This window comes from Barbus barbus (genome assembly GCF_936440315.1).
Source record: "Barbus barbus genome assembly, chromosome: 10".
Classification (NCBI taxonomy): domain Eukaryota; kingdom Metazoa; phylum Chordata; class Actinopteri; order Cypriniformes; family Cyprinidae; genus Barbus; species Barbus barbus.
This window is the reverse complement of record NC_136738.1, coordinates 24343860-24356486: the sequence shown is the minus strand read 5'-3', so window position 1 is coordinate 24356486 and position 12627 is coordinate 24343860. Positions and strand designations below refer to the sequence as shown.

Here is a 12627-nt window from a genome sequence, read left to right as displayed (position 1 = left end):
TGCAAGTTAACAAAAATGCACAACATTTATCATGCAGCCTTGGTGTCAACATCAAATTTCACAAAGATTTTACGGATTCAGACTTAATCTATCTCTGTTAATTAGAAAAAGAGCTTAACGTGCCTGCCATTTCACTGCAATTTTCAGATACTAAATTCAAATTAATGAGAGAGAGCGAGAGAGAGTGGTATCCAAACCAATATCATTAACGGTCATTAGATGGCTCACATTAATCTAGCGTTAACCATGAATCTAGCAGATTTATTACAATCCTGTAGAGGGAGGAAATGCACAATGAAACAACTGATCAGCTCATTAACCCTAACCCACAAAAAGCTCCTGCTTTCAAACGTGCTCATCCAGTGCTGGAATTTGTGACGGTGCTACAAAATTCATAATGGAGCATTGCTGTAGCCAAGCACAAAAAATACCTGTTGGCACACAGTATCTCAAAACCAGATGCACTGACACTGCCAACACAGTCTTCAGGTTGAGTTCCTAAATTTTGCGTCCCTCCTGGGCGCTGTCCACATGATAAAATAAGTGTAGTTTCCTTGGACAGATCCCATTTTTATTCAGCTAGTTAACTTTTACAGTATCGTTTCTATAAATCTGCCTTTTCTGTCATACAGACTTATAAAGCAGGCTTGGGTACAGGTGGGCGATATGATAAAAATCCTATATCACAAATGAATAATTTTACCATCGCAATAATAGTACATCTCAAGATATACATTACTGCACAAAGGTTTGGGGTCAGTAAGATTTAATGAAAAATTTAGCAAGGATACATTAATTCGATCAAAAGTGACATTGAGTCATTTATAATGTTACAAAAGATTTCTATTTCAAATAAATGCTGTTCTTTTGAACTTTATATTCACTAAAGAATCCTGAAAAATTCTATCACTGTTTCAACAAAAACACTGAGCAGCACAATAGTTTTAATAATCTATATTGATAATAATAAGAAATGTTTCTTGAGCAGAAATGTTTCTTGATCAGCATATTAAATTAATTTCTGAAGGATCATGTGACTGAAGTGATTTCTGCTGAAAACTGACATCACAGGAATAAATTACATTTTAATATATTTAAAGGGATAGTTCACCCAAAAATGAATTCTGTCATTAATTACTCACCCTCATGTCATTCCAAACCTTCGGAACGCAAGAGCTCTCTGACTCTCCATAGACAACAAGGATATTATCATGATCAACGCACAGAAATGTAACAAGTATATCTGTAAAATAGTCAATGTGACATCAGGGGTTCAACCGCAATTTTATAAAGCTACGAGAATGCTTTTTGTGCATTGTTTCTGTTCAGCATGCCCACTCTTACGCTGAACAAAATCAGCGTTGTTTCCATTCAGTAGACAGCGCGCGCATGCTGAACGTAAACAACGCCGATTACGTTGATTACATTCTGGGGTACTCTCCAAAATGGCAGAAGACAGTGACTCAGGGAGAATAATTGTTGAATAAATTATGTTATTATTGTTTTCTTTGCACACAAAACGTATTCTCGTAGGTTTGTAAAATTGCGGTTGAACCCCTGATGTCACATGGACTATTTTACCGATGTCCTTGCTACGTTTCTGTGCGTTGATCATGGTAATATCCTTGCTGTCTATGGAAAGTCAGAGAGCTCTCAGATTTCATCAAAAATATCTTAATTTATGTTCAGATGATGAACGAAGGTCTTACAGGTTTGGAACGACATGAGGGTGAGTAATTAATGACAGAATTCATTTTTGCGTGAACTAACCCTTTAATATATAAATATGTAATAATATTTTAGAATATTGCTGTTTTTACTGTGTTTTAGCAAAGAAATCCAGTCTTAGCAAGAATACAGTAAGATATTTAAAAAACAAAAATCAATTAAAATCTTACCAACCCTAAACCTTAGAATGGTTGTGTAATTGCTGGAAATTCATTTAAATAGATTTTTATATTAATTAATCATGTGGCATGCTTATTTTTGGAAATAAAAAAAATAGGTCTCAGTGCAGTGGCATCAGTAGGAACATAGATGGGAACTACTTCAATAAGGTTTAAAATCTGGTTCAGCAAACGGTACAGCAACATATCTGCCAGTTGACAGATTTTACTGTCACACAGTATATAGGTGCCTACTGTTACACCAGCCTTCTCTAAAGACTTGGCCCCTCTCTAAGGTTTTATTAGACTGGACAGATCACTGCATCTGTTCAAGTTTCTTGTCTTCAAGGAGCGTGTAAAAATCCAGTGCATGTGGCGGCATCTTGATGCCCAATATTGCAGTAAGTGTCGCAATGACCTCTAAACTACTAGCAAATCGATGTCTTTCCTGTGTACGAAAGTAACGGCAACATCTTTCAACTTAAACAGGGGCAGAATATCAATCTATTATTGGCAAGATTTCTCTCTCTCTCAAAATGTTTTAATTTTCTGAATCAGTTAAGCAGAACAATGTGAGGCAATCTTTATAGTGAGGTAAACGCAAACCATGTTAAGACGTTTGATTGTGGTATTTGGAGAGCCACCATGGATGGCTTTCTTGTGATTGCTTTTCTGTATGGCAAATGCTTAAAATAATTTAATATTGATTCAGAATGAATGCTGTTGCTGGATTGTCAGCAGACAATACCGTACCTGCATAAAGAACAAACTGTATCCTGTCTCCTATGTGGTTTTGGTTCCAGTAAACGGTGCTTCCCACAGTGCCATTGGGTGCAGGGACAACCAATGGACCAATCAGAAAGGCACAGGCTGACCCCAGGTAGCCGATAAGTGATGCAATAGCGGTGGCTGTAGCTCTCTGATCAGGAGCAAACCAAGTAGTAGAGAGCAGAGGACCGGCACTCATAATGGTAGGACCAGCTAAACCATTCAGAAGTTGACCTCCATGAATCATCCTGCAGATTTGAAAAAAAGGGGAAAAAACTATAATGAAAAGACAAATATATATATTTAAAGTATATTTAACATTTTAAAGTAAATAAAATACGAGTGAGCTTTTTCCTGTAAAAACCACCATCACAATACTATGTTGCACAATGTTGCTGGCTTTGCAGGGCATTGTTATATAGCTGATAAAGTGATGTGAATCTTTTCATCATGTTGCTATGCAGTTGCTAAGGTGTTTTGGGTGGTCACATAAGGCTGCTCAAGTATCTATGATATTTTTAGTCTTATATACACGCAGACAAGTCAGGCAAGACAAACATCCAATAATTAACTATTCACATTAAAACATTGGTCTAAAACTGGTCTAAACGCAATTACCTTTTTGTTGGTTTCTAAACACCAATTGATGCTCTCCTGCATATCTATCAGAGGTGACGTTTGATAGCAGGGGAAACAAAAGAGCTTTATCTGTGAGACAGGATGACTGAGTCCCAGCAGGGAGACTTGTGATAGCCTAACTGCCTGAATAAACGCTGCAGTGCTTGTCCCCAGAATAGATCTTCAGCATTGGTGAAGATAGAGAGTGACGGAAACACTTTTCCATTTTCTACAGTCCAGACGCACACCGAATCAGACCGAAATTGTCTTTTTTGCTTCATGGTAATCACGGTCATAAAGATCAAGAGGCTTTTTGTGTCAAGCTTTTTCTAGTTTCTTCCTAGCAATTGTCACAAACTGAACAAAATGTTTTAAGGTCTATTCCTGTGTTCATGAAGTTGTGAAGTTCTTTACTGCGGCTTGTCACAGAGCGTCTGAGGGACAGCAAAAAAACCTTTGAAGATGTACTAAGCGGAGGATTGATAGTATACTTGCCCTGGATTTAAAACTAGCTCATAAGTGCATTTGGTTTGGTCAGTGCACACCATACACAACATTCAAACAGCCCTTTATAGGTTCTTGAAACTTACAGTCTGCAAAAGACTTTGGTTCAGTCATCGATCATGCAATGCTCTCCTCAATTCCTAATCTAATACAGTGTGAAAGCTCTCTCTCTCTACTATTCCTTTCGCTTTCGTTCCAGCATGTTGACATCTGAAAGGTGCTTATGCATTCCTACTGCATGTTTCATGACTGGACATCAGCCCCTGTGACACTATATTCATGCTAAAGCCTGGGTGATTTTGCTTCTAATGAAATGAGCTAGAATGCACTGTGAGATTTTTTCTCTAAATAAGAAGCAGCAGCCTGCATTTGCATTGATTGCAATCATTGTGATACCCCTCACGTAGCTCATAATTGGATCGTAGATGATTCTAAATCCTACACCTTGAGCGGATCATTATGACTTCACGTTTGTCAATTATGGTTGGAAACAATGCAAAATTGGCAATTCTGGTACAAAGATTGACTACAGATATTGCCTACTATATCAAGGCCAATGAATTCCAGTCTGAATTGATTCTGTTAGGCCATTTTAATTGAGCAATAAAGTGTAAGAGGCTGTACTATAGTGTGATTATAATAAAATACAGGTCAGTGTTACGCACAATGCTCAGCAGAGTGCCTTTAACCCTTTCAGCCATGGCTATATGGAAAATAAAGCACAGCCTTGAGAGAGTCATAGATTATTTCAAACAGCTACTACATAAAAATTATGCACAAATGTTTTATTAGGCAAATTCACGAAGTGCCGTCTTTCCACTAGATGATTCAGACCTTGACATGCAAACGAAGGTTAATATTTGGCCTTTATGGGTGCTGCAAAATAATAAATCATGCAACTGAGCGTTTCGCATTATAACTATTAACTACATTATGTATTTTTGTATACGGCTGTAACACTGTATAGACCAATCACCATCCAGGACATAAATGATCTGTTTTATAATATTAAGTTTGTGTAAAAACTTGCAAATGTTGGACTTTCTTTGTCAGTGACCGTTAACTGGTAGGTCTAAACTAAAATTAACGCTAAGTGTAAATAATATAATAGGTCACACTTTATTTTAAGGTCTAATTCTCGCTATTATCAAACCATTAACTATGATTTTGCCTCAATAAACTCCTAATTTGCTGCTTATTAATAGTTAGTAAAGTAGTTCTAAAGTGTAGGTATTAGGGATGTAGAATATGGTCATGCAGAATATTTTCTTTATAAGTACCAATAAACAGCCAATATGTTAATAAGAGGCATGTTAATAAGCAACTAGTTAATACTGAGAACTGCTCCCTATACTAAAGTGTTACCATATATTGCAACTAATCATATAATCATGCATAGTTAGGACAGCAACATAACTAAGCTTCAGCTAGTAGAGGAGAAATAATTCCACATTTTTGATTTTTGATGTATCCAATCAAACACTACATTATTTTGGTACAAACAAATCTGTCACTTGGTAGAAGCAACTCAAATTATTCAGATGCCAGCAAAACAAAATGACCAAAACTATATCAAGTAAAACATTGTTTGTACCAAACATTCTTTTCTGCTGTGAATTACTGGCTTCAATGAGCATGAAAATAATCATAAAAAAAAAAAAAAAAAAAAAAAAAAATCTGATAAATTTACTACTAGGAACCAAAATTGTCAGCTTTCCTACTCAACCCATGTTGAAGTAATAGTTTTCAGTCAAAAGACTGCCGGACTTCTGTTTAGTTTGGCTTGCAAGGCACATAGTAACACTCCTCACCACAAGACAACAATCAAGAAAACAAAAAAACTCAATTGTGACAAAGGCACAATGGTACAATCTGCTGTGACCATGATTGATGTTGATTTGAGAACAACCATTGGCACTTGTAACCAAACGGCTTTCCAAAACATGCATTTTATTGCTGCTTCAGTCATTCTGACACCAAGCTTCTAAGTAAAGATTTGCGTAAATAAAAGTAAGAGAAATCTAAGAAATCCACGAACAGGGCTGCTTGCAGAAACAGTTCACCCAAAATGTTTTACTTATGCTATTATTTACCATTTATGTTAGTATTATATTAGATCACTACTTGATGTCCTGAAGGAAAATATGTTGAGAATCACTGTCATATGATCTTTCTTCAGGTGACAATCCACTAAATCTTGAATTTGAATCAAAGTAAGAGATGAAAAGGGAGAAATGAGTCTCACGCATGGAGAAATGTAAGGGCAGTGGAGGAGTGGTAATTTAGCCTTAGATGATTCTGATCCGGCACGAACAATGTCAGGGAGGATTCTCTGCTTTCTAATGAAACTGTTGGGCTAACAGAATTTGAATGCAAATTTTATAACCCGAGTATGTTATAAATGGACTGCTTCATACTGACCAAAACAATAATGGTACCGCAAAATATTCAAACTAAACATCAAAGCCAGAATAAAACAGACCTGGAAGAATCGAAAACACAGTGCCAGCCTTAAAATCACAGCCAATGAAGACATTATATATTTGTATCCTTATGTTAAGCTACAGATGGAAAAGAATGCCTGAAACTTCTGTTCAGTTTGGCTTGCAAGACCAACCAAGTGACTCCTCATCGCCAACAAAACATTCAAAAATTGACAAACGCACAACGGCACAATCTGCTGCGACCACAATCGCTGTTGATTTGAGACTAAACATTGGGATTTGTAATCAAAAGGCATTGTAAAAAAAAATATTTTTTATTGCTGCTGCATTCTACCATGATTGAATCTCAGTCATTCTGCCACCAAACCCAAGCTTCTCAATAATAAAAGTAACTGAAAATCTAAAGGAAAAAAAAAAATAATAGGGGTGATTACAGAAACAGTTCACCCAGAAATTGAAATTATGTCTGTATTTACCATTCTTTACATTGTTCCGAACACATATGCTGTTGTTTTCCCCACAGTACACTGCTCTTTTTCATACAACCACCATTCATATAATGATTACATCAAAGCCATCTAAACTGAGCTAACTGACGTCTGATGTTGTCCAATTTAGCCTTACACTGTGAACTCTTAAACAAAACGGCATATTCAGATCAGAAGGACTCTTTCTTGTGTGGCATATCAACAATTACCACCAGTCACATGCTGGATCACTTGATATGTAAGATGGTCATTACCTTTTCAATGAACAGCTTTTTACACTTTATTAATGCAAGTGCTGACACCTAGTGGTAGCTCAACTCACAGCTCAAGTCAGCAGATCATGATGCAAGACGGGCATGTCTCCTACTTCCTCTGTGATCTAAGCTTAAGGATTTCAGTAGCTCTCCATAAACCTGAGATTTATAGTTGCAACACATGCATCTCATGACATAGGCAGTGTTAAACTGAACCAGTGTGAGTCATGGGGTCTGTGAATAAGTCCTAAGCAAACCACCAGTAATGTACTAATGTACTTTCTAGCCCCTGCTAATTTCAATAAAGCTGAGAGATCTATAGATAGAGAGAACACAGTCTGTTGAACAATGTCTGCTGCTGGTGTAAATGTACTTAAACAATACATCATAAGCTGTACTGGGGTACATAGCTGTACAGAGTTGAATCACTTTATATGAATCAATAGACTCGACACATTAAGTGCCCCCGTGTTGAAATCAGCCATTACATTAACAGTCACTGCAGGCAATAGCTGCTTGCAATGTATCTTTGTGTTTAAATGTGCTTGTAGTGTAATATATAAATATATAAAACAAACATAACCTCTGCTGTCTCTCAACAGTCCTAAAAAGCTTTTCCTGTTATATATCAAGCAAATGCACAATTTTAGATTATATAACTGAGAAGGCCAATGTGTCACTGAGTTCTACGATCGTGGGAGCTGTGAAACTGTGAAGCTATGTAGCCTTATTTAAATAAATAAATAATAATAAATAAAATCCCTAAAACAGAGTAAAATTAAATGTTTATATTAATGTTTTACATCTCAATGCTGAGAGAAAAAAAACTATAAAATTGTGTTAAAGGTGGTCATGTACTTGTGTAGAATTGGCCCTTACACACGCTTATACAATGTTTTAATACAGATGGAAATAACATCATAATGATACAGATAAGTATGCCAATCTGCATGAATTATATGGTACTCTCAGCAGTTCACGACCAGACACACGTTCTCTAAATTCAATGAACCAACAATTTTCTTCCTGCCTTAAAAATAAAATATGATTTATGCTCACTGATGCTCTATTTTAGTTTTATATTGTCAACTGACTTCAACAAAGCTACATGCTTCTAATGTCATTTAGATAACCTTGTTTAAATGTTCATCGGTGGCGTAGTTAGCTCTTTGTCAAAAAAAGTAATAGAAAAGGTTTGTTTCCTTTTCTCACAACTGCAATGAGAAATCTGCTTTAGTTATTTTATTTCTTTATGTGCTGATGTTAACCATGTGTGAATGAGAAACCTTAAAGAGATAGGAAGGAGCGAGAGAAAATGGAGAGAGGACACAAAGCACAGAAGAGGACAGGAACATTCAATTTTACAGGTAAGAGAATCCTAATCTAAAGCAAACAGAACGCAGTCATCCTGTTAAAGTGTATTTAAGTAAATTAAAAAGTCACGTTTAACTTGCAGCAGTACCATGTAACTTTGCCAAAGCATAACACACTTTTTCTTATCATATGTTGCAGTGAATTTTAAGTCAGCATAAATATTCAGAAAATAAGTGTTCGATGTCATTTATCATAAAATTGTATTATGATATACTGTCCAACCTGCTCTCTAGATAGCAGCCAAAAACTACATCTAATCACAAATAGAGCTACGAAAGCCAAACAATAAAATATTTGCCATCAACAATATTTCTCTGGATGTGCAAGTTTAGACCTCAAACTGTATAAAATATTCAAATGACTAAATAAATGTGCCACCAACCTAAAGAATATGTATCAGGAAAAGACTGATGACAACACTGTCTGCACAGCATAAAGTACTAGAGCAGAATTTGTTTGGAAATACCATTAACGTCACAAAGCAACAGAAGTTATTTTTCTGTTTTGTGACTTATATCCTAGGTTCTATCCATCGGTTGTTGATTGGTTGGAAGCAGAAACGACAAGAGAAATCCTGCATATGTTACTAGAAAGATGTCTGGAGTTTCACCGGAAGATCAAGTTATTTAATATTTTTAATATGCCTATACACTTTCGCTCCACAGCAACATTTCATACAAAGTGAGGCAGCATGTAATGAGTGCACTTACAATGTTGGGCAACATGAGACATTTGGAGAGCAATCTCTGATCTTCTCATCAATTATCACATTGGGAAATTGAGGAATTGCATAATTATGCAAGTGAAAAAGAACCAGAATTTAATGAAAGCTAGTTTGGCTAAGTGGAGTTTTTGTTGAATAAATGATGCATGACATTGTGCAACAGAGTCTTACCAGCGTCTGTAGTATAGGTCTTTGAGGGGAACACTTCGTAACGCTGCGCCCAGCACCATGAAGAATGCTGAAAGCAGCAGAGAAGCTCGCAAACCTTTGGCACAAGACAGAGAGGAAGGAAAGAAGATATATCAGAGAGATGTAATATCTTGTAAGCTTTGATTAACTGATGAGATTAGTTGTTGATGTAGATCTATTCCCAAGATACCAGCAAATTATGCACGACTATCAGGAAGATATTAGGACTAGGAAATCAAATGGGAATGGTTAATTTTTTTCAACTATCAAAAAGAATTAAACATGATTTGTGACAAAACAACAGTTTATGTCCAGAAGCCATAATGAAAATCTTTACTCCATGAGAATATTTCTGGATGTATGCATAGGAGCAGAAACTCGAACTTTAAAAACATTTTTGAGTTTAATATAGAAACTCTGGCCTGTGGTTTTTGGCAGACGTGGCTTTCACAGCCTGTGGCAATCGCTTTCGTGTTGAGAACAAAAGGGAAGGTGAAATGCTCTCATTCAAGATAAAGAGCAAAAAACATTGTTGGAAGCATTTTGCTTAAACATTTACAAAAGAGCATGGCCTTTCTTAGCAAAGCTATCAAATAAAGTGCACTAATGTGATAAACAGAACTGGAGTGTCGACTAGCTGTATAAGCGAATATAAAAAGCAGTAAAAATGTGGAAACTGAAGACATTTATTTGACATTTTCAAGTCTAAGAGATAGCTGAAAATGCCTTATTTTCAGGCAAGATAATGTGAAAAGTAGTGGGGAAAATGAAAAACAAAAGCATTCCGTCCAAATACAAACCATGTGAGTGAAAATGTCATTTTCGAGGCTCAAAACAGATTCCTCACAAGATACTCTAATCTAGGGACAGTTCACTTAATCACTATTCTCTCTCACCCTCATGTCCTCCCAAACTGAAATGCTGTTATTTTACCATACTAGAACAATTCATATTGACCATGTAATAAACACTAAAAACGTCATCTATATATAATCTGAAGACATACGATAGCGCCGAGTTAGGAAAAGACTGAAATCAAAGTCATTAATAGCCAAAAACATTGACCGAACAGTTAGTGCTTCTCTAGTGAAGCGTTTCGGCTGTGTCTGTGCACACAGCATGGTAAGTTAAAACAGCATGTCATCAGCAAGGACTAACCCCCACAGTAAGGACGATAGAGTAGCAATGTGTAAAATTTGTTTTGCTGAATAACGACAGATGGCTTTACTTCACTACAGTGTGAACACGACACATCATACCAAGTTCAATTACCCAACTTTATTTTTGGTTTTTGGTTGATGAAAATGTTCAGTTTCAGTTAAATATTTGTGCATCACTAGAACGTATAATTTTGGGTGAGCTCCAGCAATGTATTTATTACACAGATACTTTGTGGTCCTTTAAATGGTTCCAGACCACCTTAAGCATTGGTACAGAATCCACAATTTAAATACAAATAATAGAAATTTAGGTTAAACATTTCTCTTATATCAGTACTGGCAAACAGTGCAGCCAAATTGTCATGTCAACTTTATGAAATAGGAAAAGTAAATAATATAACATATACAAAGTATTGAAATCAGCTAAGTGACAGCATATTGCACAAATTGAAAGTTCTTTCTCTCCAGCCAGGGGAAGATAAAATTACAATTAATTTCCATTTTACATTATATTCAAGGTCTCCAAGGCTCATTAAATTGTTAAGACAAGTATGGCATCCTCTGACGCCAGGCTTACATCAAGACATGTGTCATATGATGTTAGGGAACTGGTTTTGTGGCCTGGCATGTGATGAGCTACCCTTTTATTTCACCTGACATAAGGAGTCCTTCTGTGCAGATTGTGGTTCATCTAACCAACATAAAGCATTGTATCAAACATAATTATTCCCAATTTTTTTCCAAAATGATGTACTTTGAGAGAGTCACACATCTGGCCACATGAATGTAATCCAAGTAGATATTCAAAAAGGTATATCTTGTAAGCTTTGATTAACTGATGAGATTAGTTGTTGATGTAGATCTATCCCCAAGATACCAGCAAATTATGCACGACTATCAGGAAGATATTAGGACTAGGAAATCAAATGGGAATGGTTAATTTTTTTCAACCATCAAAAAGAATTAAACATGATTTGTGACAAAACAAGAGTTTATGTCCAGAATCCATAATGAAAATCTTTACTCCATGAGAATATTTCTGGATGTATGCATAGGAGCAGAAACTCGAACTTTAAAAACAAACTACTCACTTTTGTCAGAAATATAACCTGTTTTTATAAAAAACACAATGTTATTTAAATAGGACTGTTGTATAGAATTATGCTTAAGGGTCCATGGTAAATACAAATGATAGATGTGTCTTTAAAATAGTTTGAAAGCCCTCTGTTGTAGTGAACAACATGTATAAAAGAGACATGATCGCCTAATGATACAGAGCTAAATTTTGTTAATAAAATGAATTTGTACACACATTACACATTGAAATGAGTTATGTGTAACTAAGTTAGTGATATCACACACAATCAACAAATCTGTCTGAATATTGGCAGATGTATCGATTATCATTTGTTTGTGGTTGCCATGATAAAACTAAAACCAAACAACTCACCTTTCTTATCCATCAACCAGATAAACAACATCCAGGGCAGGTAACCCACTGGACCCCACATAACCAGCACAGCGATATCTGTCGAGGAGAACTCGAACACGTGTTTGGCGGAGATCTGGATCGGGCCCCAGGTGTTCCACACAAGTCCTTGCATAAAACCCAACAATGAAAACATGGTGAGAACAACCCATCTTCTCCCGTACACCCTGCTCAATCCGGGCTGTGTGTTTATCGCCGGCTGGGATGGAACCAGTAAAGGCTCCCTTTCCCCTTCGGTGCTTTCCACGGCACCCATTGAACAGATGTGGGATCGCGTTTTAAAATGCCTTTATGCTATCCGGCAACGTCTATAACATGCCGCATTAAAAACTAGGGCAGTCGTTCAATTGTCAGCTGTCCATCGAAACAAAAACAACCGATGACACGCTCAGCTATGCTCCAAACTTTAATGCGCATGCGTTACGTCGAGACGGAATTGACGTAACGTGTGAAACCCAAAGTCTTTGTTCTCCATGTTGGATCAACTATGTCTTAACTTAAAGGAGACTTCAGCTCTTTTGTTGAGCCAACATGGCCGTTGTTTCGTTTCCCGTGTGTTGAGAGAGAAAAAACAGCGGCAAGTCTCACGTGAGTTTTGTTTACTAGCTGGAAAATGGATTTTAGGTGTGCTTGCATGTGTGTAGATTCAAAAATGTAAATATTTGCAGTAATATTATGTTTATGTAGAGGCTGCACATGCACAGACTATGTGTTTTAACATTTTAATAT

At 36.4% G+C, this 12627-nt stretch overlaps 1 protein-coding gene across 1 annotated transcript in view; it reads right to left on the bottom strand.

Annotated features, from left to right (window-relative positions):
* Window positions 1–12325, bottom strand: part of LOC306876298 (solute carrier family 49 member 4-like) — a 38660-nt gene extending 26335 nt beyond the window's left edge. The window contains exons 1-3 of the mRNA XM_079427372.1: window positions 11860–12325; window positions 9232–9325; window positions 2640–2902 (exon numbers count right to left, since the gene is read on the bottom strand). Of these exons, the coding sequence (XP_079283498.1) occupies window positions 2640–2902; window positions 9232–9325; window positions 11860–12154 (652 nt within the window). The 5' untranslated portion in view covers window positions 12155–12325. The remainder of the gene's footprint in view (window positions 1–2639; window positions 2903–9231; window positions 9326–11859) is intronic.
* Window positions 12326–12627: the final 302 nt, after the last annotated feature.